The 26,780-nt window shown below is 40.0% G+C and overlaps 1 protein-coding gene across 1 annotated transcript in view; it reads right to left on the bottom strand.

The window, feature by feature from the left end:
- Positions 1-162: 162 nt before the first annotated feature.
- DAPP1 (dual adaptor of phosphotyrosine and 3-phosphoinositides 1) overlaps positions 163-26,780 on the bottom strand; it is a 48,350-nt gene continuing 21,732 nt past the window's right edge. Inside the window, exons 2-9 of the mRNA XM_038398786.2 lie at positions 24,415-24,537; positions 20,513-20,646; positions 10,503-10,633; positions 7,347-7,394; positions 4,870-4,932; positions 3,542-3,627; positions 2,787-2,874; positions 163-753 (exon numbers count right to left, since the gene is read on the bottom strand). Coding sequence (XP_038254714.2) covers positions 703-753; positions 2,787-2,874; positions 3,542-3,627; positions 4,870-4,932; positions 7,347-7,394; positions 10,503-10,633; positions 20,513-20,646; positions 24,415-24,537 — 724 coding nt within the window. The 3' untranslated portion in view covers positions 163-702. The remainder of the gene's footprint in view (positions 754-2,786; positions 2,875-3,541; positions 3,628-4,869; positions 4,933-7,346; positions 7,395-10,502; positions 10,634-20,512; positions 20,647-24,414; positions 24,538-26,780) is intronic.

Below are 26,780 nucleotides of genomic sequence, written 5' to 3'. Positions count from 1 at the left end.
GCTCTCAATATTGTACATGTCTCTAACATACATTCTATTTAACAGAAAGAGAGCAGCAATCTACACACTTGCAACTACCACTGCCAAAATGTAGAACCAGACCAGATGCTAATATCTTTAATCAAAACCTAGTATTATTCATCATCCACTTTGACACTGGACTTTAAAAATATTAAGTTTATATTTTCCATGTAATAGGGACTCACATTAATTACAAAAATATACTCTAGTCAGTTTCACAATGAAAAAAATCCACTCTAAAGACATAATTTTCCTCTAGGATTTAAACCCTTAAAACACAATGCAAAACAAATATTTAAAGTTTCCAGAAAAAAGCCGATTTCAAATGAGTGGGCTAACCCAGGCAGAACAGCTGTTGCTAGTAGTTAGTTATGCATTTATTACAGAAGCTCAATTAAGCTAACTGAGCGTGCTTTACTACTATACCGAAAGTTTCAAATACTGAACACTTTTGTGATGCATAAGTGAACCGAATAGGAACATAGGATTGGGTAGGGAACCAGCATTGTTAGGATGCAATGGTTTTCACTGATAACACTTCACATTCTGAAGCATTAATCTTATATATGCAAGTACATAGACGTACACTGTAGGTAACGCATGTGCTGAAACCGCTCTCATGTGAAGTGACACTCATTGCTGAAGGCTGACTCTCGCTGACTAAATTATTTAGAGGCATAACTACAGAGGAGAGGTGGCGTCACGCTGGTCCTGTTGTTTTCTTACTTGTGACTGAAACAAAAGACAATCTATTACTTATTCATATATGTGGCTAGTTAAAAAGAAATATCAAAGAAAATAAAAATTGGGCAGAGATAAAATACTAGCTGTTGATTTTTGAGCAAGTTGCCCTGTCTTCTTGACTCACATCTGATCACCCAACGTATGCTGTCTGTGTAGTCCTGTATTATCTACAGTCTAGGTAAAAAATTCCCTTGGTGCACGGGCCGAGTCTCTTTCTGTGTTCTGTACAAGACTATGAACACAGAAGGCACTCAAGACAACAGTACTGTAGAATATGCACATACAAAATGCTTAACCAGTTTTGTGTGTGCATCTCTTAATGCAATGATTTTAAACTGTAGATCAAGTCTAGTTAGTCGTCCCTGTTGGGGATTTACAGACATGCAGGGGAATTCCAACAAACAAGACCCTGGGGAAAAAACCTAACATGCCCTTCCTGTATGGCAGATGCACTTTTAAAGGAACTATGCTGTATATATGCCTTAATATTTATTATTAATCATGTTTATTAAAATAGTGCCTAGGGACCAATCAAGAACAGTGAGCCACATTGTACCAGGCACTGCATAAAAACAGTAGTAGACAGGTCCTGCACCAAAGAGTTTACAGACTAAATAGGCAAGATAGAAAAAGGATAGCAGAGAGATCAATGTGGTGGTGACAAATGTCATGTAATGTACTTACCATTATGGAATGTATACAGGGGTGAAAGTAAAATTGAACTCTTACCAGTACAGGGGGCTGGCTCCAGCCCCCCTGGAAGGGGCGGGGCCTCAGGCAGAAGGGGCAGGGCTGGGGGTCAGCGTCCTCCAGCCAGCCCATCAGCTCTGCCTGGCCTGCACCACCCAGGGCTCCAGCAGTGATTTAAAGGGCCCGAGGTTAGGGGCAGCTGCTCCTTTTGCTCCCTCCTCTCCCGTCGGCAGCCCAGGGGAGGGGGGTGTCAAAAGGGACAATGACGTTAAAGCGCTGCCCAGCAGCGCTTTAAACAGGGTTCTTTGCCGTGGCAGCGCTTTAAAGTCAGCTGTAGCGGACACTTTTTACCAGTACTCCGTACCGGCTTACTTTTACCCCTAAATGTATACCTCATAAAAAGCAGTCTTATTCACTTTACAGGCTTCACAAAGTTCATATGTACAGGTTTCATAATGTGTTATACATGTAGTGGAATAGATTCCAAGCATGCAACTCACTGAAGTCAATAGAAGTTGCATGCTAATCTTTGAAGGTTCAGACTGGCTCACTGAAATTTTAACTGAGTGGGAGCAATACTTTCTCAATTTGTTCACAGCATCGCCAACCCTAGCCAGACAAAAATCCTCATGAGTTGGGTCCCTAAAATCATCAATTTAAAAAAAATATAAGAATGTGGGTTCTTTTTATGGTCCTTCTAATTTTTTGAGCCTTTAGGTTTCATGTTTTCAAGCTTTTCTCTGCTACCATGATGGCTAGAAAGTCACTTTTCCTTCCCATGAAAACAGAATTTCACATACCATGATGCCAGGTGTTTAAGAAAAATACCAAGAATCATGAGATTAATGATAAAACCATGAGAGTTGACAACACTCCGTTGGATATTACTGTTTAATGTATTTTATATACGCACTCAGAATCCTTTTGAGTGGAGCATTTTTACAAATAAAAAAATTGCTAAGTGTACATATCGATGGCATACACACACTAGGAAGGAGAATACCCCATTGTGCAGAGAATCTCAAACCAACTCCACAATGAGATTTCTGTAGCACTGGAAATAAATCCATAATTTAAGAATTGAAAATTAAAAATATCTAGGATGACAACTTGTTCTAAGGTAATTCAAAATGGAGAAGACTATATAGTTTCAACAAGGGCATGGCAATGTAATCATAGTTGGATTAATGCATTGTTACGGTAAATACATCTATCTGTTAGACATGTAAATACAGGAAAGAGCCAACAAATGCTTGTCTGATCTTTTGGTGTGCTAAATCCTAGGGATTAGCCTTCTCCCCACACTGCCATTTAACACACCATTTCCTTACCAATTTCCATCGCAGTATCTTAATCCACTCATCAGCTTCTATGCCAGTCTTTGCACATAGGTAATATGTCCTTAGCGGGAATACTAAACTGTAAAGAAAACATAACCTTAATCCATTCCAATAATCAGTATTTCCTCCCACAGCGGTGCTTCCTCCCACATTGGCACCGACCAGTTTTTGTTCAGACTTCAGATGTTGGAGTGATGCTAAATTGTGTGGCTAATGTCTCAGGTCCTACCTACAGTCCGGTTTCAGCTGTTTAGCCAGAACTATTTTTTAATCCAGTTCTTGATAGTGAGAGTCTTGTTAATACATTGTGCCTGGCCAGCATTGACAAATGAATTGTGTTTTGCAGAATTGTTCTGGGGTTGGCTTTAGTGCACACACCACAAAAATAACCAGGTTTAAATTCACTGGTGGTGGTCTCACCTCAGTATGCGTTCCACCTGCCTACCCTGGGGCTGAATTTAGTTTTCTGAGTGGAAGTGGGAATCAATAATGAATGAACCCCATAGCTCAAGCAAGAGTACTATCTCCAGCATTGACTCTTACAGAGCTTTGTGGAACTGATCAAGGGAGCTGGTTGAGATACATGGATAAAATAAAGAGTGGGAGAGATTCTATAATGCTCACCCATTATCACTGGGTGACTGTCAGGAGTAGCTGGCAATAGCAAATCAGTGTTTCCTGAGTATATTACGGCTTTCAGAAAAGCTAGGCAAAAGAATCAAGGGTTAATTTGGACTGCAACTTACCAGAAACAGTTTACTCGTTCCTGTGAGTAATCAAATTGCACTGCTGAGCATTCCGTTAAGTCTAGTGCCCGAATTGGTTCTGTGGACTTCAAAATAACATATTTTTAAAATGAGAGTGTGTGAAACTGGAAGAAAGACAGTAGCTGACCTCACTCCCAAGGCTTCACTTTCTTTCCATGCACTAACGGTGACAAGGAGCCAGATTCTGCTCTCAGTTATGTTGGAGTAGTAAATGCAGAGTAACGCAGTAGAGTCTATCCAAATTTACAGTGATATATCTGAGAGCAGAATTTGGATGAATACAAGGAACAGGAAAATACCTTTAAATTTAGAGTTGGGCTGATGACAGCATGTACTGGCAGCTGGAAGAGAACAGGTTTGGGGCACACTTACAAGGATATAGCTGACTAATGACTCTGCTACCAAAATAGCAAGGCTTTTCATATAGCTTCCCACTAAAGTGGGACTTCTGGTGAAGAGGGTATGTTGGTGGCTATATATCCCATGATGGCAGGGAAAGGGTTATCCACGCTGTTACATCTGGGGCAAAGTAATGTAAAACAGAGCAACAGAGAGTAAATGCTTAGAAAGCAGGAATACCAAAAGGGGAGAAAAGGCATTGTGTAACTCAGAATAATGGGGTGAAACTAAGGAAAGGAAAATAAACCCTGAATATCAGGAAAAATATCCCATTAATAATTCAGTGAGGTTGTGGAACAGCATCCTCAAGTGAAAGTGTTCAGTGATCACTCAGTGATTAAGGGCTTGTAAAAGATCTGCTTTATTCTGTGTCTGGTTCTAACTGGCTGTACATAAGAACAAGAACTTCACAGCCTGCTGCCCAGGCTCTCTCTCAGAAACTCAGCCCTTGAAGGCACAGTCCCCAATACCACTTCTGTCCTTTAAACAAGATTAAATAAAGCAATTTAGAATATACTGTAAAGAACAGCTTTGTATTGGGTTATGGCCAAGACATTAAACATCTACTAGGTTATAATATTTATAATTATTCTCTAAAGTCAATGACAAAACTACTATTGACTTCACCAGGAGCAAGATCAACCTGTCATCACCTGGCATGTGATGGCTAAAAAACATGCATGAGTTCCACAAGTGGAATCATGACATCTGAGAAAAATGTGAGGTCAGGGGAACGTGGCATGGCAGGGATTTAAATACTGGAATTGATGTCTATTGCATTCAGCCTGAGAAATGTTAGGGCACCTACAACTCCCACTGAATTCCAAAGGATTTGAATGCTCTCAGGATCAGGCCCTATTTGAGATCTGCTCATTTTAAACCATGTCAAATTACAATTTGCTACTCACCATCTGGTCTTTGAAATATTTAAGTTCATTCCTATGCAGTGTAAACCACCTCATTTTCCAATTCTGAGAAATCAAGAAAGAAAGCAAATGGTTTGAGAATTTTAAAACAAAGCAAAAAAAAATACAGCAGTCAAAATCAAGCAACCTTTTCCTTGAAACCATTTTGTTTCTTAAAGATCAGAGGCTCTATGTATAATCAGAATAACACTTTCCTGTAACAGGAAGTGTCCTTTACTAAACTAGACTGGCATCCAAAAAGATAATATAGATATTATATAAAATAGAATGGGAATTAGATGCATTAAAATGAAGACCTTGACCATGAAAAGACTAAGATTTGTTATAATATTAATCGCTACCATACACTTTCTGCTGAAGGATCACAAAGTTCTTTACAAAGAAGAATAAGTTTTATCACCATTTTACAGATGGGAAAATTGAGGTTCAGAGAGGTTAGATGACTTGCCCATGGCTGCTGGCCTGAAAAGGCACAGTATCTGCCTCTCAGATCAAAGTTCCTAGGGAAGCCCAGACCTTGAGACTGGGTCACAGGTTGCGTGGTACTGATAGACGTTAGGGTCCAGATTGGTATATTATATTAAGGGATCTGCTATTGTGAGGTTCTCTGAACAGCCTCAATGATGGAAGCTGAAAGTGCTCAGCACCTTACATGAGTAGGACTGAAGTCAGGAGATACAGAGGATCAGACTGATAGAGAGCTTTTAAAAAATCAATGAAACAGATGTGTATATATTACAGCATTTAATGTCAAACCAATTAAATGGACCTTTGAGCAACTGACTGACAGAAAGGGATCAAAGACATAAGAACGGCCATACTGGGTCAGACCAATGGTCCATCTAGCTCAATATCCTGTCTCTGATAGTGGCCTGTGCCAGATGCTTCAACAGGAGCGATCAGAACAGGGCAATTTATCAAGTGATCCATTCCTCATCATCCAATCCTCGCTTCTAGCAGTCAGAGGCTTAGGGACACCCAGAGGAGAGGGTTGCATCCCTGACCATCTTGGCTAGGGACCTATCCTCCATGAACTTTTCTAATTCTTTTTTGAACGCAGTTATACTTTTGGCCTTCACAACATCCCCTGGCGATGAGTTTCACAGGTTGATAGTGCATTGTGTGAAGAAGTACTTCCTTAGGTTTGTTTTAAACCATGGCCTATTGATTTCATTGTGTAACCCCTGGTTTGTGTGTTATGTAAAGGGGTAGATAACACATCCTTATTAATTGCCTCCACACCATTCTTGATTTTACTGACCAGTATCACATCCCCCTCAGGCGTCTCTTTTCCAAACTGAACAGTCCCAGTCTTTTTAATCTCTCCTCAGATGGAAATTGTTCCATACCCCTAATCATTTTTGTTGCCCTTCACTGTACTTTTTCCAGTTTTAACGTATCTTTTTTGAGCGGATATGTCCAGAACTGTGTGCAGTGTTCAAGGCCTGGGCTTATCATGATTTTATATAGTAGCATTATGATATTTTCAATCTTTTTATCTATTTCTTTCCTAATAGTTCCAAACATTCTATTAGCTTTTTGGACTGCCACTGTACATTGAGCAGGTGTTTTCAGAAAACTATCCACAAAGAAGCCAACATCTCTTTCTTGAGTGGTAACAGCTAATTGAGACCCCATCATTTTATATGTTTAGTAGGGATTATGTTTTCCCAATGTGCATTACTTTCAGCTTATCAACATTGCATTTCATCTGCCATTTTCTTGCCCACTCATCCAGTTTTGTGAGATCCCTTTGCAACTCTTCAGAGTCTGCTTAACTATCCTGAGTAATTTTGTATCATCTGCAAACTTTCCCACCTCATTATTTACCCTCTTTTTCCAGATAATTTATGAATATGTAGAACAGCACCAGTCCCAATACAGATCCTTGGTGGACCCTGCTGTTTACCTCTTTCCATTGTTAAAACTAACCTTTTATTCCTAGCCTTCTTTTAACCAGTTACTGAGCCATGAGAGGACCTTCCCTCTTATCCCATGACTACTTAGTTTGCTTAAGAGCCTTTGGTGAGGGACCCTGTCAAAATTTTTCTAAAAGTCCAAATACACTATATCCACTGGATCTAGCTTCTCCACAACGGCCTGGTCTTTTTTGAGTGTTCCTTTAGCACCTCAATTGCCCAGTGGCCCCACCAATTGTTTGCCAGGCATCCTGCTCCTGATGTACTTAAAACAAAATTTGCTGTTAATTTTTGTGTCATTTGCTAGCTGCTCTTCATATTCTTTTTTGAGCTGCCCAATTATACTTTTACACTTCACTTGCCAGAGTTTGTTTCTATTTTTCTCAGTAATGATTTATTTCCCATTTCACTATATATAGGATATTAAACCACAGAGATGCTAAGTTAAACCTGGGCTTTTCTCTTCCTCCTCAATTTTCATTTCTTTCTATAGGCATGGGATGAAAGAGAGGAGTATAAAAACTGCGAAGTTTTTCTTACCTTTACTATTTTGCCTTGTTTTATCAAGTATCCTTCTTTTGTACCAAGCTGCAAAGAAAGAAGGAAAGGGATCAAAATTAAAGACTCAGCTGTGTTTATATTTTGCTCCTTTTTATTATGAGCAAAACAAAATCAAACTATAGCTCATTCTTCTCCAGATACCTCCCACAACCACTCATCTTATCCTTGTGCTCATGCAGCTTCTGCACTGTCCCCACAGTGTGGGCCAAATTCCCCCAAACGTCATTCCATTGACTTCAAAGGAGTGGTACCCTCTTACACCAGGGGGTAATTGTGAATATGAGTAGGCCAGAATCTATTCACAGAGTTCTCCAAGTATATAATGACCCATATTCAGTAAAATATACTCAGCAATTAAGTCATTTTACTTCATTTACCTAGATGCCACATGTCATAATACTTAAGTACTGTAATAGATCTTACCAGCCAATGGGATTATCCATGTAAACTGTTCTGGAAACATTAAAAAAAACCAAAGAACTGGGACAGATTTTAATTTGCTTTGGTTAAGTATTCTCTGTATGTGACAAAAGCCCTTCCAACTAAAGATGAGCAGAGTACGAACAGAACATAGCATAACACAGAATCATGCGCTAGGGAATTTTTGTTCCAGTTAGGCAAAAACATGCATTTGACAACAGTCAGAATGTTGGAGGCACAATTTTGGCCTTGATTTTCAAAAATGATTAATGATGTGGGTGCTTAAACTTCTTGGATGCGCCCCTTGAAACTTCAAAAAAGGCCTGACATTTCATCATCTTCACCAGAGACATCTGGAAATCACGGAATCATAGAAATGCAGGACTGGAAGGGACCTCAATAGGTCATCTAGTCCAGTCCCCTGCACTCAAGACAGGACTAATAACTAGACCATTCCTAAAAAGAAAAGGAGTACTTGTGGCACCTTAGAGACTAACAAATTTATTTGAGCATAAGCTTTCGTGAGCTACAGCTCACTTCATCGGATGCATGAAGTACTCCTTTTCTTTTTGTAAATACAGACTAACACGGTTGTTACTCTGAAACCTGTCATCTAGACCATTCCTGACAGGTATTTGTCTAACCTGTTTTTAAAAATTTCCAATGACAGAGATTCCACAAACCTTCCCAGGCAATTTGTTCCAGTGCTTAACCATCCTGACAATTAGAAAGTTTTTCCTAATGTCCAACCTAAACCTCCCTTGCTGCAGTTTAAGACCATTGCTTCTTGTCCTATCCTCAGAGGTTAACGATAACAATTTTTCACCCTCCTCCTTGTAACAACCTTTTATGTAGTGAAAACTGTTATCATGTCCCCCTTCAGTCTTCTCTTCTCCAGGCTAAACAAACCCAATGTTTTCAATCTTTCATCATAGATGATGCTTTCTAGACCTTTAATCATTTTTGTTGCTCTCCTCTAGATTTTTTCCAATTTGTCCACATCTTTCCTGAAATGTGGTGCCCAGATCTGGACACAATACTCCAGATGAGGCCATATCAGCGTGGAGTAGAGTGGTAGAATTACTTCCCGTGTCTTGCTTACAATACTTCTGCTGATACATCCCAGAATTATATTTGCTTGCTTTTTTTTTTTTTTTTGGCAAGCGTTACACTGTTCACTCATATTTACCTTGTGGTCCACTATGACCCCCAGATCCCTTTCCACAGTACTCCTTCCTAGGCAGTCATTTCTCATTTTGTATGTGTGCAACTGATTGCTCCTTCCTAAGTAGAGAACTTTGCATTTGTCCTTATTGAATTTCATGCTATTTACTTCAGACCACTTCTCCAGTTTGTCCAGATCATTTTGAATTTTAATCCTATCCTCCAAAGCACTTGTAACCGCTCCCAGCTTTGTATTGTCTGCAAACTTTTTAAGTGTACTCTCTATGCCATTCTCTAAATCATTTATGAAGATACTGAACAGAACTGGACCTAGCACCCATCCCTGCAGGACTCCATCCAATATGCCTTTCCCGCTTGACTGTGAATCATTGATAACTACTCTGGCCATGTCTATACGTACAGCACTGTAGCGGCACAGCTATACTGATACAGTTGCGCTCCTGCAACATGTCTGGTGAAGACGCTCTATGCCAACGGGAGAGAGCTCTCCCATCAGTATAATAAAACACCTCTGTGAGCAGCAGAAGCTGTGTCACCGGGAGAAGCTCTCCCATTGACGTAGCTCTGTGCTCATGAGCGCTTATGTCGTGTAATTTATGTCACTTGGGGGGTGTTTTTTTTTCACACCACAGAGTGACATAAGTTATGGCAACATAGCCCCATAGTGTAGACATAGCCTCCCTGGTAATAGTTTTCCAACCAGTAATGCACTGACCTTACAGTAGCTCCATCTAGGCTATATTTCCCAAGTTTGTTAATGAGAGGGTCATGTGAGACAATGTCAAAAGCCTTACTGAAGTCAAGATATACCTCATCTACCACATAGATATACCTCCTATCCACAAGGCTTGTTACTCTGTCAAAGCTATTAGGTTGGTTTGACATGATTTATTATTGATAAACCCATGCTGACTGTTACTTATCACCTTATTATCTTCCAGGTGTTTGCAAATTGATTGCCAGATTATTTGCTCTTTTGTCTTTCTGGATACTGAAGTTAAGCTGACTGGTCTATAATTCCCGGGTTGTCCTTATTCCCCTTTTTATAGATGGGCACTATATTTGCCCTCTTTCAGTTCTCTGGAATCTCTCCCATTTTCCATGAGTTTTCAGAGGTAATCACTAATGGGTCAGATATCTCCTCAGTCAGCTCCTTGAGTATTCTAGGATGTATTTCATCATTAAATCATTCTGGCTATGATTTTTTTGTAAAAACTGACTAGTTTCAAAACCTTTTAAAGTTAATATCCTAAAGGGATGGGGTGGAACTCTTTGGTTCTTCAAGAGTCAAAAATAATTTTAGTTCAGATGGAAAGATTTGCATATGACAGCTCGCTTATTAACATTTTCTAATGCTCAGCATTGCTGATCTCCTGAGAAGAATGGTGGAAAGGTTCTTATTCATCACAAGACTATGTACTGGCAGGATTATTTTCTTGGCTATAACCATTTTTAAAAGGGTAGATGCTCTAGGACTCACTTGGCTGGCTGCATTACACTCAGACTCTTAATAATAGAAAAGTAACTTACTGAAGGCGCATTCAGGACAAGATCATTTTCAGTTTTTCCTGTCTGCATTGCAGTGTGAACCCGGACAGACTCATAAATAGAAGGTTCTTCCACTTTCCGGGGATACGGATGTTTCAGTACAATTAAGGTGCCTGAATAAAAGATAGCACTAGTGAGTGACCTGGCAAAGTGGATAATACAGAATGATTGTCCCAGCTCTGTGTGTGTGTGTGTGTGTGATTGTAAGACATATTTCCCTTCTTTAATCTAAGAATGCACAGGAGTCATGAACAATATCCCAGGGAGTTCTGGAGCACTCCTGTGTTCTCAGGTTCCCAAGACAAGAGTGGGATTTTGGCCACACACAGGTCAGAGGACAATCATGTCATAAATGACACTTAAATTATTGATTAAATTAGGCAAATCATTTTCAAAGTGCACAGCCTAAGTAACTGGACTGTACATAAGGTTTTCCACAGGGGAAAAGAATCCTTCCCCACAAACTGCAGAAGGGCTATGGGCAGTGACTAATGGATCTGTGTAGCAGCAGTTCCACCTGACTCGAGTGGATCCTTCACCCTTGACTCTACCCTGCCCTGCTCCCAAGAAGTCATGAACCTCTGTTCCACTGTGCATGTGGAGTCAGGATCTCCTGTGTGGGTTACCCAAATCCTGCCCCTCTGCTGTGTCTGAAAACCTCTGCTTTCCTATACATGCCCAACTGCACCTCTTCTCTTCTATTCCTTCAAGCAGGTGCCATGGTTGTGTCTACACTATAGAGCTGATGCCAGCATAGCTATGTTGACATACCCATACCAACATAGGCCCCTCAAGTAGCTGCAGCACCAACAGAAGGAGGAGTTCTGCTGGTTTAACCCCCCACCCACCCAAATGACATCAGCTAAGAAGCCCTTTTGTCTTGGCATAGCTGAGTCTACACTGAGGTTTTGTCAGCACAGCTATTACAGTAGGTAGTGTTGTTTTTGTCACCCCCCTGACTGACATAGCCATAAGTTTTAAGTGCAGACCAGGCCTGACTTTTTGAATCTGCCTTCAAGCAGATATTCACATAAACCTCTTCCTAATTTGATATGAGTGGAAAAGCCAAGAAGGCAGCACCACAGAACTTTCACACCTGCATGAGGCAAGAGAAATATGTTTCCTTTGTTCCCTTTAGAGCTGTAGTTTGAATCTGCTTTTGTTCATGAAATCATCATTATTAGGATAATTGGAGTAGACACACAACATGCAGCTTTCTTGATTATCAAGCACCTAATCTGTGTTTCACAATTGGAAGCCATTTCTTACCTCACATAAATCTCTGACATGGATAAATATCCTTCTCATTAGAAGAGATGGAATTATGTATCTATACCCAGTATCCTCAATTTTTTCATAGTTGTATATAAATACATTGTGCCTTTTTAAGCACCCGAACTCAGAGTTGTGGATGTAAGAACCCAAAGTTTTTAAGTCTAGTGCAAAGATGAAGAGATGTTCACTTCAGTCTTTTATGCACAATGAAGAGAATGGTCCAGTAGATGGGACCCGTGATCAAGTACCAGGAGACTGTTGTTATCTGCCTGGATGTGCCACTGAGCTATTGTGTGGCATTGGTCAAATCACTTCATCTCCCTAGGCTTTCATTTTCCCATCTGCAATAATAACACTGGGAATAATAAAGCTGACCCACCTTTGATAATTACTCTATGGATGAAAAGTGCTTTTAGGGTGACCAGATAGAAAGTGTGAAAAATCGGGACAGGACGTGAGGGATAATAGGCACCTATATAACGAAAAGCCCCAAACATCGGGACTGTCCCTATAAAATCGAGACATCTGGTCACCCTAAGTGCTTTCTACTGTAAATGCTTCATGTTTGCTATTAGAGAAGATTTACAACTTCTATTTTTATAGAACTTCCTCAGCAAATACAATCTTGGCTATAGAATGTATGAGGTACTACCTAAAAGGCAGGGTGGTTGTTGGTTTGTTTGTTTTTTTAAACACTCATTTTCTATTTGTGAAAGAGAAACAAAGTACATGAAAATGACCTTTTTGAGGCCTTCCCTCCATTTAGCATATGTTAAAATATCTGTTATTTAATTTCCATGATTGAAACTTGACTAGTCATGTCCTCTTGAGTTTGTGATCATCGGTTCTCACAAGCTAAGCAATGTTAAGACTAATAAGGACTTGGATTGGAGATCCACAAGAAAAACCCAAAGTGCTGTAGGAAGAGGTAATGCTGTCAGCTGAACGAGTGACCTGGCTAGGGTACTAAGGGACACTGCCTCTACCTAGGGCCCCAATCCTGCAGACACTTATGCCCATGCTTCAGGTCTTGGGGGACAGGGGTTGCTCTGCTTAAGATGCTTACAAGCGATCTCTTTATTCTGTGTCCAGTTCCATCTGGCTGGGCATAACAACAAGAGCTTCACAGCATCCAGACTATCTAGGAAGCTCAGCCCTTAAAGACACAATCCCCGAAACCACAAGATCCCATCTACACTAGAAAAGGTTTAGTGGTATTCCTATATAGGCAATCCTCCTAACATAGCTGTATCTTATTCTGGCAACAGAGTATTTTACTATAGGTTGTACCAGTTCCCAAGCAAAACAAGCTGTACCAGCTAACGCCCTTTTTTTGCTAGTATAACTGTGTCTAGTTTGCTGGCACAAACATTGTGTACAAAAATTAAACCCTTGCCTAACAATACTAAATTGGCAATGTTTATAAAAATAGACCTGGCCTAATTTTATGCACTACAGTTAGTCCCATTTAAATCAATAGGTTTACTTAGTATATAGAGTTAAGCATATACTTAAATCTTCAGAGTATCAAGGCTTAAGAGAGCCATCCTAAGAGAGATACAATGGCAGCCCTGAGCAGTAGTGATCAGCTGATGGGTTTTGTGTTTGTGGGTGTGGTGTTAAAGAAGAGGGGTGTTACGGCTGTTGTTTTTGGCAATATTCTGACTCAGCTACAGTCTGTCCACTTGCAAAGTGATAAAGTAAAACTTAAAAACAGGAAAACAGTAATGAAACAAAAATAAATCCAGATTTTTATTATTCAAACCTAACAGAACAGAAGAACATGAATATCTACAACATGTAAACAACCCAACTTCATTGGTGTATCACACTAAAATCCCTAATCTTCTGGAAGTTAATAACCTAACTTGTCTTCTTTATTTAAACTACACTATCTTCTTTTAGTACATCTAGTTATATGTGTCCTTCTCCACACTTGGTTCATTCATTTTATAAGGTCCATTCCCAGAATTCTCTCCTCTAATAGCCAACCCTTTAAAACCAGGGGAAAGAACCAGCTGCGCCCCTCAGGGGCCCATGGTGGCCACGAGTGGATTGCAGCTGGCTGTATCTCTCTTCCTTCTAGCTGGTCAGTATTTGGCTCATGTTTAGTTTTTCTTGTTTTTTTCCTTTCCTTTGCAGGCAGAGCAGTTCCTTTGAGGGTGATTTTTAAGCCACACTCCAAGCTTCTCACACAGACTCAGCTCACATAATTATTTAAACCCCTTCACCAAGTAGCTGATCTGGTAGTTAATAAGGCTACAGGTATCCCAGATAGAACCTGCCACCTTCCCTCAAAGTAATGAAAAAACTAAGATATAGCAGGATCCACTATTGATGAATCAAACATGCCTCTATTTGTATGAGCTTACTCCAGTAGGCTATAGGAACCCCTGTATCTAAAGAATTTACTGAGCTCAGCTAAAGAGACCAGTAACCTTTGGTAATCAGAAAAGGAGCTTCCATTCTCTTCTCTTACTCCTGAGTAGGTGGCACAACCTCATGCTGCTATATAAATATAAGACATAATAATACATTTAGAATTTTTACCTATATATATATCTCAAAGCACTTCATAAAGGTGAGTAAGCATTATTATCCCCATTGTAGAGATAGGGAAATGAAGCACCATCACACACTGAATCAATAGTAAAGTTAGGAAGAGAAACCAGGTTCCTTGACTCCTAGTTTGGTAATCTAGCCAGTGGGTCACACTACCTTAATAAAACAAGAACATATTATTCTGTTGTTGGTCAGTTTGTTCCAGTTAGCACTATGACTTGGTTAAAATGTCATAACATTTAACTTTGTTTTTAGGGTAGAAGTATCACCTTTTCTGAAACAAGCTATTAATAATATTCTTGCTCGCTATATCACTGCTTGATAAGAGGAAGTCTTATACAAGTGTCATCAGGTACGTTATCCGCATGTCCATCAGACTAACCTTCATGGAGCTCTGATTAAACAGCGGAGAGTTTATGATGGCAGCAAAACACTAGCAAAGGAGATCTCTAAAATTAGACTGGTGCTTCAGATACAACCTTCTTCACTACCCATATGCATTTTCTAATACTACAAAGCTCACAAGCCTAGCTGAAAAAGGAGATCAAAGAGACAATACAAAATAAACTTTCCAAAGGATTGTTAATAATGTATTAAATTCTGCAGATGAGTTGTATTTTGAAAGAGGGGATAGAGGAAAATAATATTTGAAGTAAATAGCTGACATGTGATCATAGAAACAGGGAAGCATGTAAATGTGATATGCTTAACTTGAGCTATGTGGTGTAGGTCAAGGGTCATAGTCAGTTTAATTCTCCCTAGCTCTATGGAAAATTTCTTTTACATTTAATAAGCATGGAACCAAGAGGCCTCTATTAGCAATTACTCAAAATAAGCCTATAGAACTGAAGAGAGAGCGATATCCTGTGTATTAAGTTCCGTAGACAATTATATACTTGCGGCAGAATAGCATACAATAGTTTAAACATTCTATAAAAATGATATTATTTTCTATTAAGTTCTGTAGGATTTTTCCATAAGGAATATTTTATGTAGTGTCATTCAGTAAATAAATAAGAAACAGAAATGTCCAGTTTAATCCGTAGCAAGACATTTTTGTGGTGTGTGTGTGTGTGGTTTTAGGGTTGGGGTTTTTTTGGGGGGGAGGGGGGAAGATTGGTATATATTTCTGCTTTCCAACAAATAGGGATATTCTGAAAACTAACAGAACAGGAAAATATCAGTATGTGACCATATTCTTGGAAATTTAAGCTGATTAAAGCCACAATTTGGTTTTTCTGTCTGGTTAATGACTCAAAGCTTACACATGGTTATTAAAAACCATTAGCTGAGAACTGGTAAAGAAAGCAAACAAATAGAAAAAAAATAATCTTTTGACTATGTTTGTTTGGCAAGAAGACAGAAATGTGACAGTGTATTGCTTCTACCCTTGCTACTGAAGTGAGCTTTTATACCAGTCAATTGTCTATTCAAGAAACTGTCTCACAGCAAATACTAGTCTGAGTCACATTTTTGTTTGTTTGAATTTTTGCATTATCTGAAGTAAGGGAAGAAGTGTGCACATTGGAACACTGAAGTAAAACCAACATTAATGTGTATAGCTATTTGCAATGACTAATAAAGCTCTAGACAGAAATAAGGCTAGTTAGAATTCTAACGCTTAGAATCCAGCACGAAAGTACCCCTGCACCCACATGCATCACTTGGAAGGATCTCAGGGTAGGGTTGCCAGGTGTCCATTTTTAGACCCTGGTGGCTCCAGTCAGCACCGCCCACCAGACCATTAAAAGTCTGGTCGGCAGCGCAGCGGGGGCCTGGGCTAAAACAGGTTCCCTACCTGCCCTGGCTCTACATGGCTCCCAGAAGCAGTCACCAGGCACATGGGTAGCCAGGGAGGCTCCGTGCACTGTTGCCACCCCTAGTGCTGACCAACGGGAGCTGCGGGGGCACTGCCTGCAGGTGCAAGGGCAGCACACGGAGCCTCTCTGGCCACCCATGCATCTAGGGGCTGCTAGGACCTGTCGACTGCTTCCTAGGAGCCATGGTAAGCGCCACCGGGACCCTGTACCCTGAACCCCCTCCCGCACCCCAACCCCGTGCCCCATCTTGGAGTCCCCTCCCAAACCCAAACTCCCTTGCAAACCCTGCACCCCACATCCCCCCAATACCCTGCCCCAGCCCTGAGCTCCCAAACTCCTCAGCCCCAGCTCAGAGCCCCCTCATTCACCCCAAACCTCTCAACCCCAGGCCCACCCTAGCACCCACACTCCCAGCCAGAGCTTTCACTACCTTCCACACTCCGAACCCCTCAGCCCCAGCCCGGAGCCCCCTCCTGCACCCCAAACCTCTCATCCCTGCTGGGCCGGCTCCAGGCACCAGCTTTCCAAGCAGGTGCTTGGGGGGCATTCAGAATGGGGCGGCAGTCCGTGTCCCGCAGCGGCAATTCAGCAGCTGCTCCGCCGCTCTTCCAGGCACGGCAGGGTGGCAATTTGGCAGCGACTGCTTGGGGCGGCAAAATTGGTAGAGCCGCCCCTGCATCCCTGGCCCCACCCCAGAGCCCACACTCCCAGCCAGAGCCCTCACCCCCTCCCACACTCTCAACCCCTCCCACACTCTCAACCCCTCAGCCCCAGCCCAGAGACCCCTCCTGCACCCCAAACCTCTCATCCCTGGCCCCATCCCAGAGCCTGCACCGTGAGCTGGAGTCGTCACCTTCCTCCGTACCCTAACCCCCTGCCCTAGCCCGGAAATCCTCTTCTGTACCCTGAACCCCACATTTCTGGCCCCACCCGGAGCCTGCACCCCCAATCCTATCTCAGGGCCTTTTACAATTTTTCATCCATAGATCTCCAAGTGCTTTACAAAGCTTGGGTTCGTAGTCTCCTCATCTGACAGATAGGTAACTGAGGCACAGAGCATCTAAATGACTTGGCTAAGGTTTCACAGTGAGACGGTGATAGAGTGGGAGGAGAAATAAACTCTCCTGACTCAGTGTGATGCCCTAATCACTGGAACTACATTAAAAACACACAGTGTTTAAAAGTGAGCACAAAACAATCATTAGTGTTGTAGACAAGTCACTAGAGCTGCTCAAAAAATGAGTACAATAAAATATTTCATGTTTCCATTCTAAATGGGTTGAAATTAACCCATTTTTCATTTAAAAAATATATTTTTCACAACTTTTTGCAAAAGGTTTGTCTAAAACATCAAACGATTTTCATTTAGTGATTTTTATTTTTTTAATAAATGAAAACATTTTCATTTACTGAAAACCTGAGTTTTGGTAAATGGAAATTTTTGAATTAGACTTCTTTTGTGAAAATTTCTGATAATGACAATTGATCACAAAAGTTTACATTTTCAAAAGTTGTCTATTTTTAAATAAATAAACTTTTTGTTGAAAAAATGTTGACAAGCTCCACTAAGTTATACCCTCCTTTCCCAGTAACATGGAACTTAGGCTTGAGAACCATGAGTTTGTTTGAATTTTTTTTCTGCACCTCTACAACCTTTCAGAGCACACACTAACTGTACTTTTTAATGTAGCAAAATGAAAATTGAATGGGGTGCCTTTAGAGATGATTTCTATTTCTCTGTTGGTGATAGTATGTGCTTGTGAAGTCCTTTGTTTATAAACCAGCCAGAGAATAAATTAATTCAGGTTCCTCGTTTGTTCCGTCATATTGCTGAGCTGCCAGTTTTACCATATAACATTCCATGCCAGTATTTAAAAAAAAAAGAAACCCATTGATTATACAAATACTGTCCACTAGTGCCTGAGCCAAAATTCTCACATTATCTATCACTGAGTGAGAGCATGGACTGAGAGCCAGAACCGGATTCTGTTCCCAGCTCTGCCACTGATATGTTTTCTGACCTCGGGCCAGATACTTCACCTCTTTTGGCCTAATGACATTTACCTTCTTATGGATAACAGCTAAGTATTATAATTCTTTTAAAAGGTTGTGCTTGAACAGACAACTTACTGCTCCTGCCCCATTAAATTAGACATTACCCCACAGGCAGCTATTATTATTAATCATGTTTATTATGGTAGTGCTCAAGGGGTTGGACATCAGGATGTGAAAACAGCATTGGTGCTCTGTCTTCCTGTATATTGCTGCATATAGGCAAGAAAAGTGGAAAGGGAACAAGCTTGTTGGCGAGATACTTTAATACCCATTTCCAGCTTATAGCTCTGTCTGATTTAGACTGATGAGACGGGTTTCACAGAGCTAGCAGAATCTGATTAGGGGGCCTTAAGCCAACTGCCAAGCACATCATTCAGCACTAAGGATCCAGCTTGCAGAGATCATATAGCACCAAATCCTTATTTACTAATGGATGTAACACATGGAGTGAAGGAAGGAAAAATCATAATTTTCTACATGTCATCTAAAATATTTGAAAGGTTAAACTTGCTGGTATATTTCTGACTTCAGATAAGAATCTTCTCATAGCCCAAAATATTTAGATTGAAACATTTTCATCTTACACTTTAAACCAAAACAGTTCCTATGAACTAGTACTTTGAAGCATGGTTCATAGTATAGTTGCATTTTTAAAATAAACCTTTTTAACCCTGTGATTGGATTAATACTTAGATCCCAAATATACAGAAGTGCTTGAGTGCATACTTATTGATGTATATGCCATCACAGTAATTGCACCTGGAGGTAATCATTTAGGCATCTATCTGATTATTTACATGTACAAATACCACTACTGCACATACAAATTATTTGCATATTTTTTGCACACCCAAGTTATTAACAGTTTTCTGCCTTACAAATGTTCATTAATCCTAGCAATTTCCACTGTGGAGGTAGGTAAGTCTTAACCTTTTTTAGAGTTAAGAAAACCACAACAAGAAAGATTGGCCCAAGGCCACAGAAGCGACAGTGCCAAATCTAGGATTAGAACTCAGGAGTGCCTGGCACCTAGACCTACCCTATACTTTTAGCACCTCTCTTTCTCTCAGAATTAGTACTAGAAATTTGAACTCAGCGTTTTAAATTTCATTCCTACAAGTGAGTTGGTCTATGATCTGGTGGTAAAAAGAGTCTTTCTCCTTCTCCTGGACCCCATTCAAGAAGCAGCTGTCTGTTGAAATGGTCTGTGCTCCTCTTGTGTTAAATAACATACTGATTAAGCAAATATTTTTTAAAAAAAAATCCCTATTTCAGGGCAGAGCAAGTCAACAAGCAGGCTGCTCTGCCTCAGCGGAGGAAATCACTTGTTAATGGTGAGGTATAGGGCATGTAAGCTACAGGTGAGGTGAGGAAACCAATGTGGATTTCTGGGCTGGGAAGTAGAGGAAATAAACTCTTTCATAGCTCTCTCCTTCCTCTACTTTCAGCCTCCTCCCTCCATGCCTCCTCTTCTGAGAAGATGTTTAAATGTTATTTTGGGACAGTCATAAAATTGTAGTTTTTAACCCTGTATTTCTTAATCTAGTAAAATAAAAAGATGGAGGGAGAGGAGATTAAGGGTCCTATGCTCCTCAGCATATGCATATTCTCAAATGCATCCCCTGAGCTAAGATTGTGTTTGCAGCAAAGACGAGGCAACAGAAACTTCTTAGGTTAAAACAATCATACACTACATCACCTTGTTAGACAAGTGCATAATTAGCACAGGGTATTTCACTGGTAATCATCATCATGTGACCATCCTCTGTTCTCAGCAATCAATTCTTTTCTCAGTAACACTGGAATAAATCAAAACTAACTCTATTGACTTTACTGCTGAGAGCAATTTCTAGAGTTGTGGGTCACATCAAACTGCTCTATCCTGTTTCTGGCACTAGCTGACTCTAATGGATACAAAGTTCTACCACATGGCTCCCTAAAACCGCTACGGTTCTCTCCTTTCTCCAGGGTGGATCCAAGAAAAGGCTCTGCCTCAGGGATTGGAGACAAGACCCTGTTACTGGCTGTCCCCTGACACCAAAATGGGCTTGTGTCCCAGGCTGGTAAAATCACAACCTACTTACTTTGGTTTGTGTTTAGATTAAGCAGAAGGCATCCCTAAACCTAAACCTCTGGTACGTTTAACATTGGCACACACAAAATAATATCTGAAGAGGTACATCTGGGCAGGTTTTGAGTAAAAATGACTGTCTGGTGTAAATATGAAGTGGGTTCCCTAAAGCCATCTCCACACTCACACATATTACACACATTGTTTACCTGTCTCGCTTCCAATTAAAGGCTGGTTTGCAAAATGCATGACTAACTCCTTCAAGCTGGGAAATTCATTAAAGCCAAACTTGAATGAAGACCCCATGTGCTCCACATGGAAATGTTTCACAGAATCTCTTGCTCTAAAAGGAAAAAGAGAATTGTCCAAATACGTAAAGTTTGCAAATTAAGAAATGTCTCTGGAGGAAAATGTAAACACTTATTGCTTTGTGCTTACACAGCACCAACCATGTTTAGATCTTGAAGCTTTATGAACGTTGGGACTGATTTTTCAAAGACACAGCATTTTCAGAGCTCCCATTCACTCCAGCTGGAGTTGTAGGTGCTTGACACCTCTGGAAGCCAGGCCTATTAAGAGTTGCAACACCACTATGAGGTAGGGTAAGTAGTATCACTGTTTTACAGATGGGGTAATGAAAACACAGAAAGCTTAAGTGACCTGTCCAAGGTCACACTGGGAGCCAATAACAGAGTGTACCCAAGAGTCCTTTCTCCTAGCCTCCTGCTCTACCCACCAGGATGCCTGTCGAGTTAGTAGCAATACTGCCCTTTGTACACACCGCCCGTCGCTACTATTGATTGGATGGTTTAGTGAGGTCCTCGGATCTGCCCTGCCGGGGTCGGTCATGGCCCTGGTGAAGCGCCGAGAAGACGGTCGAACTGCATACTGCTAATTCTTAAGATATAATCTCTTTGTTCAGTGTACACATTTTATTTATTGGATAACATTTTCAAAATTAGGCACTTTTAACAGTGGCCTGATTTTTTTTTTTTCAGAAGTCTCCCTAATCTCACAGTGAAGTCACTTTGTGTTACAGGTGCTCAGTTCCTTTTCAAAATCAGGCCTTCTTTATGTAAGTGTCTAAATCTATATTTAGAGTTTAATTTTAGGCATCCGGGTTTGAGAATTTTTGGCCTACTATTTACTTTCATCACCAAAGGCTCCAATCAGGATAGGGGGTCTGTTGTGCTTGGCACTAAACAAATGCACACAGGAAGAGAGTCTTATCTTTATCAGTACAGTGCCATTCAGGAGAACTTGTTGATGTACAAAGAGCTATACAAGTCCTGACTTCCTCACTGGATGTTATTCATACATACGGCAGTGAAGCAATTCATATAAGAGGCATTGGAGCAGGCATTTCTCTTCTGTTAAAGTGGATCTTGTTAACAATAGCACCCAAGGTAATCCAGAGAATCTTTAAAAGAAAAGGTTATGAAAAAAACAAGAAACAAATATATTAAAAATAGTGGAGAAAGGGGAGAGTTATGAACTCCTATTATTTTCTCATCATTTAGTAGGAACTACTTTTCATAGTGGATGCTTACAATCCCTGATATATTTTAATGGGTCTTATTAATTATATTTAATTATGTTAAAGAGCCATGTTCTAAGCACAGCTGGCCACTCTAGAGTGTGCATTCATAGGCCTTAGAGCACCGCTCTTGAGGCTGAAAACACCTTCTGTCTTCAGCCTCCCATCACATAATGCAGGCAAGACATGTGCCAATAGCATACTAGTATATATGCTGTTGTGGCTTCTTGCTACAGTGCGGCCATGTTTTTCATCTCTTCATCTAATTTCACAGGAAATAAAGTGAATTTAACCACTCACTAGCTTCACACTGCAAATGTCTATTAAAACATTAAGGGATATCCGAGCATAGTTTCATACTGAAGCAAGCCATTAACGATGACTTATAAAGTCAGGGCATGCGTGTGCATGTGAAAGGACAGATTGAAGATATTCAGGAGAGTAGATCAGCTATACACTAAGATATAGAGCTGGCTGGAAAATGTTATGTATGTTCCATGAAAAATATCTTAACAAAATTAAAACTTTTCATTTTTAATGAACATTTTTTTATTAGCTTCATCAAAACATCCAGGACATAATTTAGAATTAAACAAGCATTTTTCATTTTGTTTGAAAATATCTTTCAATTCACCAAATTTTTGTTTCAACTGAAAATTGTCACTTTTCCTCCCTTTTCCCTCACCCTCCCTTTATTTCTGTGGGGAAAAGAGAAGGGGGACAGTATAATGGAATGAAATGAAAATTTGTATTTGAATCAAACTTTTTCAATTCATTTGGCTGAAAAATAAAAAAAATAGTCAAGGGAAATACATTACAGCTAAAAATTTTCATTTCCTTTGGCAAGCCATTTTTTGTATTAAAAAAGTTAGTTCTACTGAGGTATCTTCTGATCTACAGCATCCAAAGATGGAAGCAAACATTTATACCAGACCGTAAAGCACTCTGAGGACTAAATTTAATTATGCTCATTGACCCTGAGTTTTGGATACTAATTTTTCACATGAAACCTATTTTCATACATCTGAAGTGTCATCTTTGGATGCCTTATATAAGAATTAAAAAAAAGCTGAGTAATTAAAAAAAATAGAATCTATCACTCAAAGACTTACTCTGATTTCATCTTCTAAATAACTGGACATACATTCCCTCAGAGGGAATTTACTAGATGTTTGTTTTGTGCATTTCTTCCTCTCCTTCACAATGCAATCAGCTACCCCACAACAGTTGGATAACTAGGAAAGCATGTACTCTGGCTGGATGCTCCATGTCCCTTCATAATAAGTTGTTATCACATGCATCTCTGAAGGGACTATCACTGGGCATCTAAAAGATCTGGGCAATCTGAGCTGTCTGTGAAACTTAATATTCTTTACTCCACTCACCACTCTTGTGCTGGAGTGACTCCACTGACTTCAACAGAGATAAACCAGCATAAAAGTGATGTAACGGAGTAAAGAATCAGGGCCCAGGATCCCAACCTGTGATTTTTATTTCAACTAACAAAGTAACAAACCAATGACACTGTATCAATATTCACTACACAATTTTCAAGGATGAATAAACCCTTCCAGCATGAACCTCAGTCTTGAAGATATAAAATGAGCCTTAAGGAGCAATTTTCTTTTTATCAGTTGTTTTAAGAATAAATTAAATATTTGTAGTTATTGCAAGTAGTAACTCTTTTAAATACATTTTCTGGTTTACTATATATAACTTTCAGATTGTCATGCAAAACTGGCCTGGATTTTGTTTGAGAAATTGCCAGTGGCAGAGTCTTAGTTCAAATAGTGCTTAATTCTTTCTGCTAGTGTAAAAATAATCAGGCCACTGAGAAATTATATTCTTTAAAAATTAAGAAATAAATGTTTGTTTCTAAGAATTTTCCTTTTCATGATTTTTACACTAGGCACCTGTTATCAATACTTATTGTTTGTGTTGTAGTAGTTCCTAGAGGTCCCATTGTGCTAGGCACTGTATAGATGAGGGTTTGTGGGTTTGTTTTTAAGGCTTCCCTTGCCCCACAAAGCTCACTGTCTGGGAACATGTCTGTACTGAAGATATTTGTGCTGGTGTCTATACACTGATGAAAACCACTGGTGTTGATGCTCTGCACCACTGTGAAACTGGGCTTCACAAGTGCAACTGACCTTGGTTTCAAAGTGCAATATATTATGACTCCAGACCAGGGGTCAGCAACTTTTCACCATGGAGTCTTTCTGCTCACTTCAGTCTGCCTCCCTTTATTATTATGGCTGCTAATCTAATTGATTTTACCATTATAGAGGGTTTTGAGTGATTGTACAATGTTTAATTTTAAAGCAGTTCATGAAACGAAGTATCTCTCAACAAGATGAACTCTTATGGACCTCTGAAGTTGGGCACAAATATTAGGTGTTGGGATGTTTCAAACCTTTTTTTGATCACCAGATCACAGAAACTATTAATGTGATTGTTACCATTTAATAAAGTGCATTACTATTGCAAATAAACATGGTGGTAAGTGAAGGATGCTTAAAATTAGTAGTAACGTGAAGTCATGTAAGTTAATTCAGCTTTCCCCTCATATTGTACCTTACTGAGAGAGAATACAAGTCATTCCTTTCATTACTCTTCCTTAAGAGATAGCTTCCATCACATCCATTGGAAAGAAGAAGAGCCTCTGCTGCATGGCGGGTGAGATTATCGTGGTACCACCTAGCAAGACATAAAGGTTAAAGCTTCACTCAATTCTGGTTGACATGTAGTGAGCTGTGAAGCAGTAATAACTCCATAGTTGGGACTGCAATCAGCTCTCTATTATAACCCTGAATATTACACACACACACACACACACACACACACACACACACACACACATTTTGCAGGACAACTCCTTTTGGCCTGGAAATTTTCAAGAGGAGACTCTCTTTGGGAAGTCTGAAAAAAACTGGCTCAGTAAAAAATTAACACAATTCTGACTTTGCAGGGTTGGGGGGGCGGAGTCTAACTATTTTGTTCAGTTATATCTCAAAAAGGGGATGGTTTTAAATATCCAAACTTCTCCTTCAGTTAGATCTTCCAAGGAACTGGTTCAGACTTTGTTTGAAACTCTCAAAAGTTCTGACTATAAAGGCACTTGTTTCCTTCCATTGAATGGTGCAGGGGGTAGCAAATTGTGGCATATTATGGGGTAAAAAATCCGAGTTCTCTCAACTTAGTCTCCTGATAGTACTGCAAACTGGACCTCCAGACACCATAGTAAACAGGAGCATTGTGGGGGACAGACCCAAATCAGGGCAGGGCAGGAGCTTGTGAGTACTCTGGTTTCTGTAGCACACTTCCTTCAAGTCTAGGTCGATTTCTGATTGGAAATCCGCCCAAAAGTTACTGCTGTTTTCACCAATAGTTACAGTCTCACCAGGACTGTGAACATCCACCTTCAGAAAGGGGGATTGTAATGATGTGTCACTTTAAGCCACTGTACCGTAACTGAACCATTCCAGTGCTTCTTGTGCCAACATTGTCCTTTAGCTTAAATAGCTCTTCACCTCTCTGATGTGTACCCCTTGATCTGTCTATTAAAAGCTATCATATCTCCTCTCAGCCTTTTTGCTAGGCTAAACAAGCCAAGTCTCCTCTCATAAAAGCAATGGTTATACTCTAAAGGCATCAATAAGCATTCAGCATTGGACAATGAAAACACAGGTGGTGAGATATGCACCCTGATTGGATTTATTTACATTAACAAGAGGTTAAGGCTGGATACAAATAGTATATAAAATCACAAGCCAATCTGCCACCTGTGTAGCTCCACAGGTGTTCACAACGTTGGGAGCCCTGATGTGATGAGCTGCTAGAATTTTAAGCCCTATGTCATACAATTCTGCTCAGTATCTTGTTCACTTAGAAAGCTCAGCAGCAGCTGCTTTATGCTGGGACTCCCAATATCACTCTGGTGGGGCTGAGCCAGTGGGAGCCACTATATTTTTCACAACATTTCCCTGTATTGGGCCAGGGCCATAGAAGAATAAAGGAAGTGTGGAGCCAGACAACATTTAATGCACTAGATTATGTAAATCAGGTTTACATTAGATACATTATGAGAAACAGTCTTTCAGAATAGATATTAAGGAGGGAAGATCCTCTGATGGAAAAGCTAATAATAGTATTGTATTGTGTGCCTCCCACTCTTTTGACTCAAGTAATGCTGAAGATTATTTACACTGAAAGGGAACCACAAATGACTCTTTATTATATTTTTTCAGTTTGTGCACTTTATGCATTTGACAGCACTTTGTGTATAGAGACTAAGTGAAAAGACACTGTCGGACATCAATAGGCAAGCAGAAAAACCCATTTAAAAAAATCCAGGTAGACGGTTTAAAAGGTGCTCTCTCAGAAAATGAATTTTAATTTTTTTTTAAATACCTCAGGTTGACAGTGTCCCTCTAAATACTTATTCACAGTTCATTGATTGTTGTAGTTTCTACAAAAATCTGAGTTTAACTTTCTATAATATTTTTCCTTCCCTCCTGCAAGAGACATTGATTTAGGTGGAAGACATTTCTTTACCCTTTTTAAGCTCTGTCTACCATCCTCTAAATCTGTATTTCCTGAAATGTTTTTTCTCTGGTACACTTCTTCTTTTGGGCAAAATGTCTCATGCAGCACATACAATTGTAACCAAAAACACAAGGGTGTTAAGAAAAACCCTGTACATTAATGCATCATCTCAGCAACACCGTTCATCCATATCACTAAACCAGTGGTTCTCAAACTTTTGTACTGGTGTCCCCTTTCACATAGCAAGCCTCTGAGTGCCCCCCTCACCCCCATACATTAAAAATACTTTTTTATATATTTAACATCATTATAAATGCTGGAGGAAAAGCAGGGTTTGGAGTGGAGGCTGACAGCTCACGACCCCCTGGGGGTCCCGACCCCCAATTTGAGAACCC

This window comes from Dermochelys coriacea, chromosome 4, assembly GCF_009764565.3.
Source record: "Dermochelys coriacea isolate rDerCor1 chromosome 4, rDerCor1.pri.v4, whole genome shotgun sequence".
Taxonomy (NCBI): Eukaryota; Metazoa; Chordata; order Testudines; family Dermochelyidae; genus Dermochelys; species Dermochelys coriacea.
This window is presented reverse-complemented; position numbering and strand designations above follow the sequence as displayed.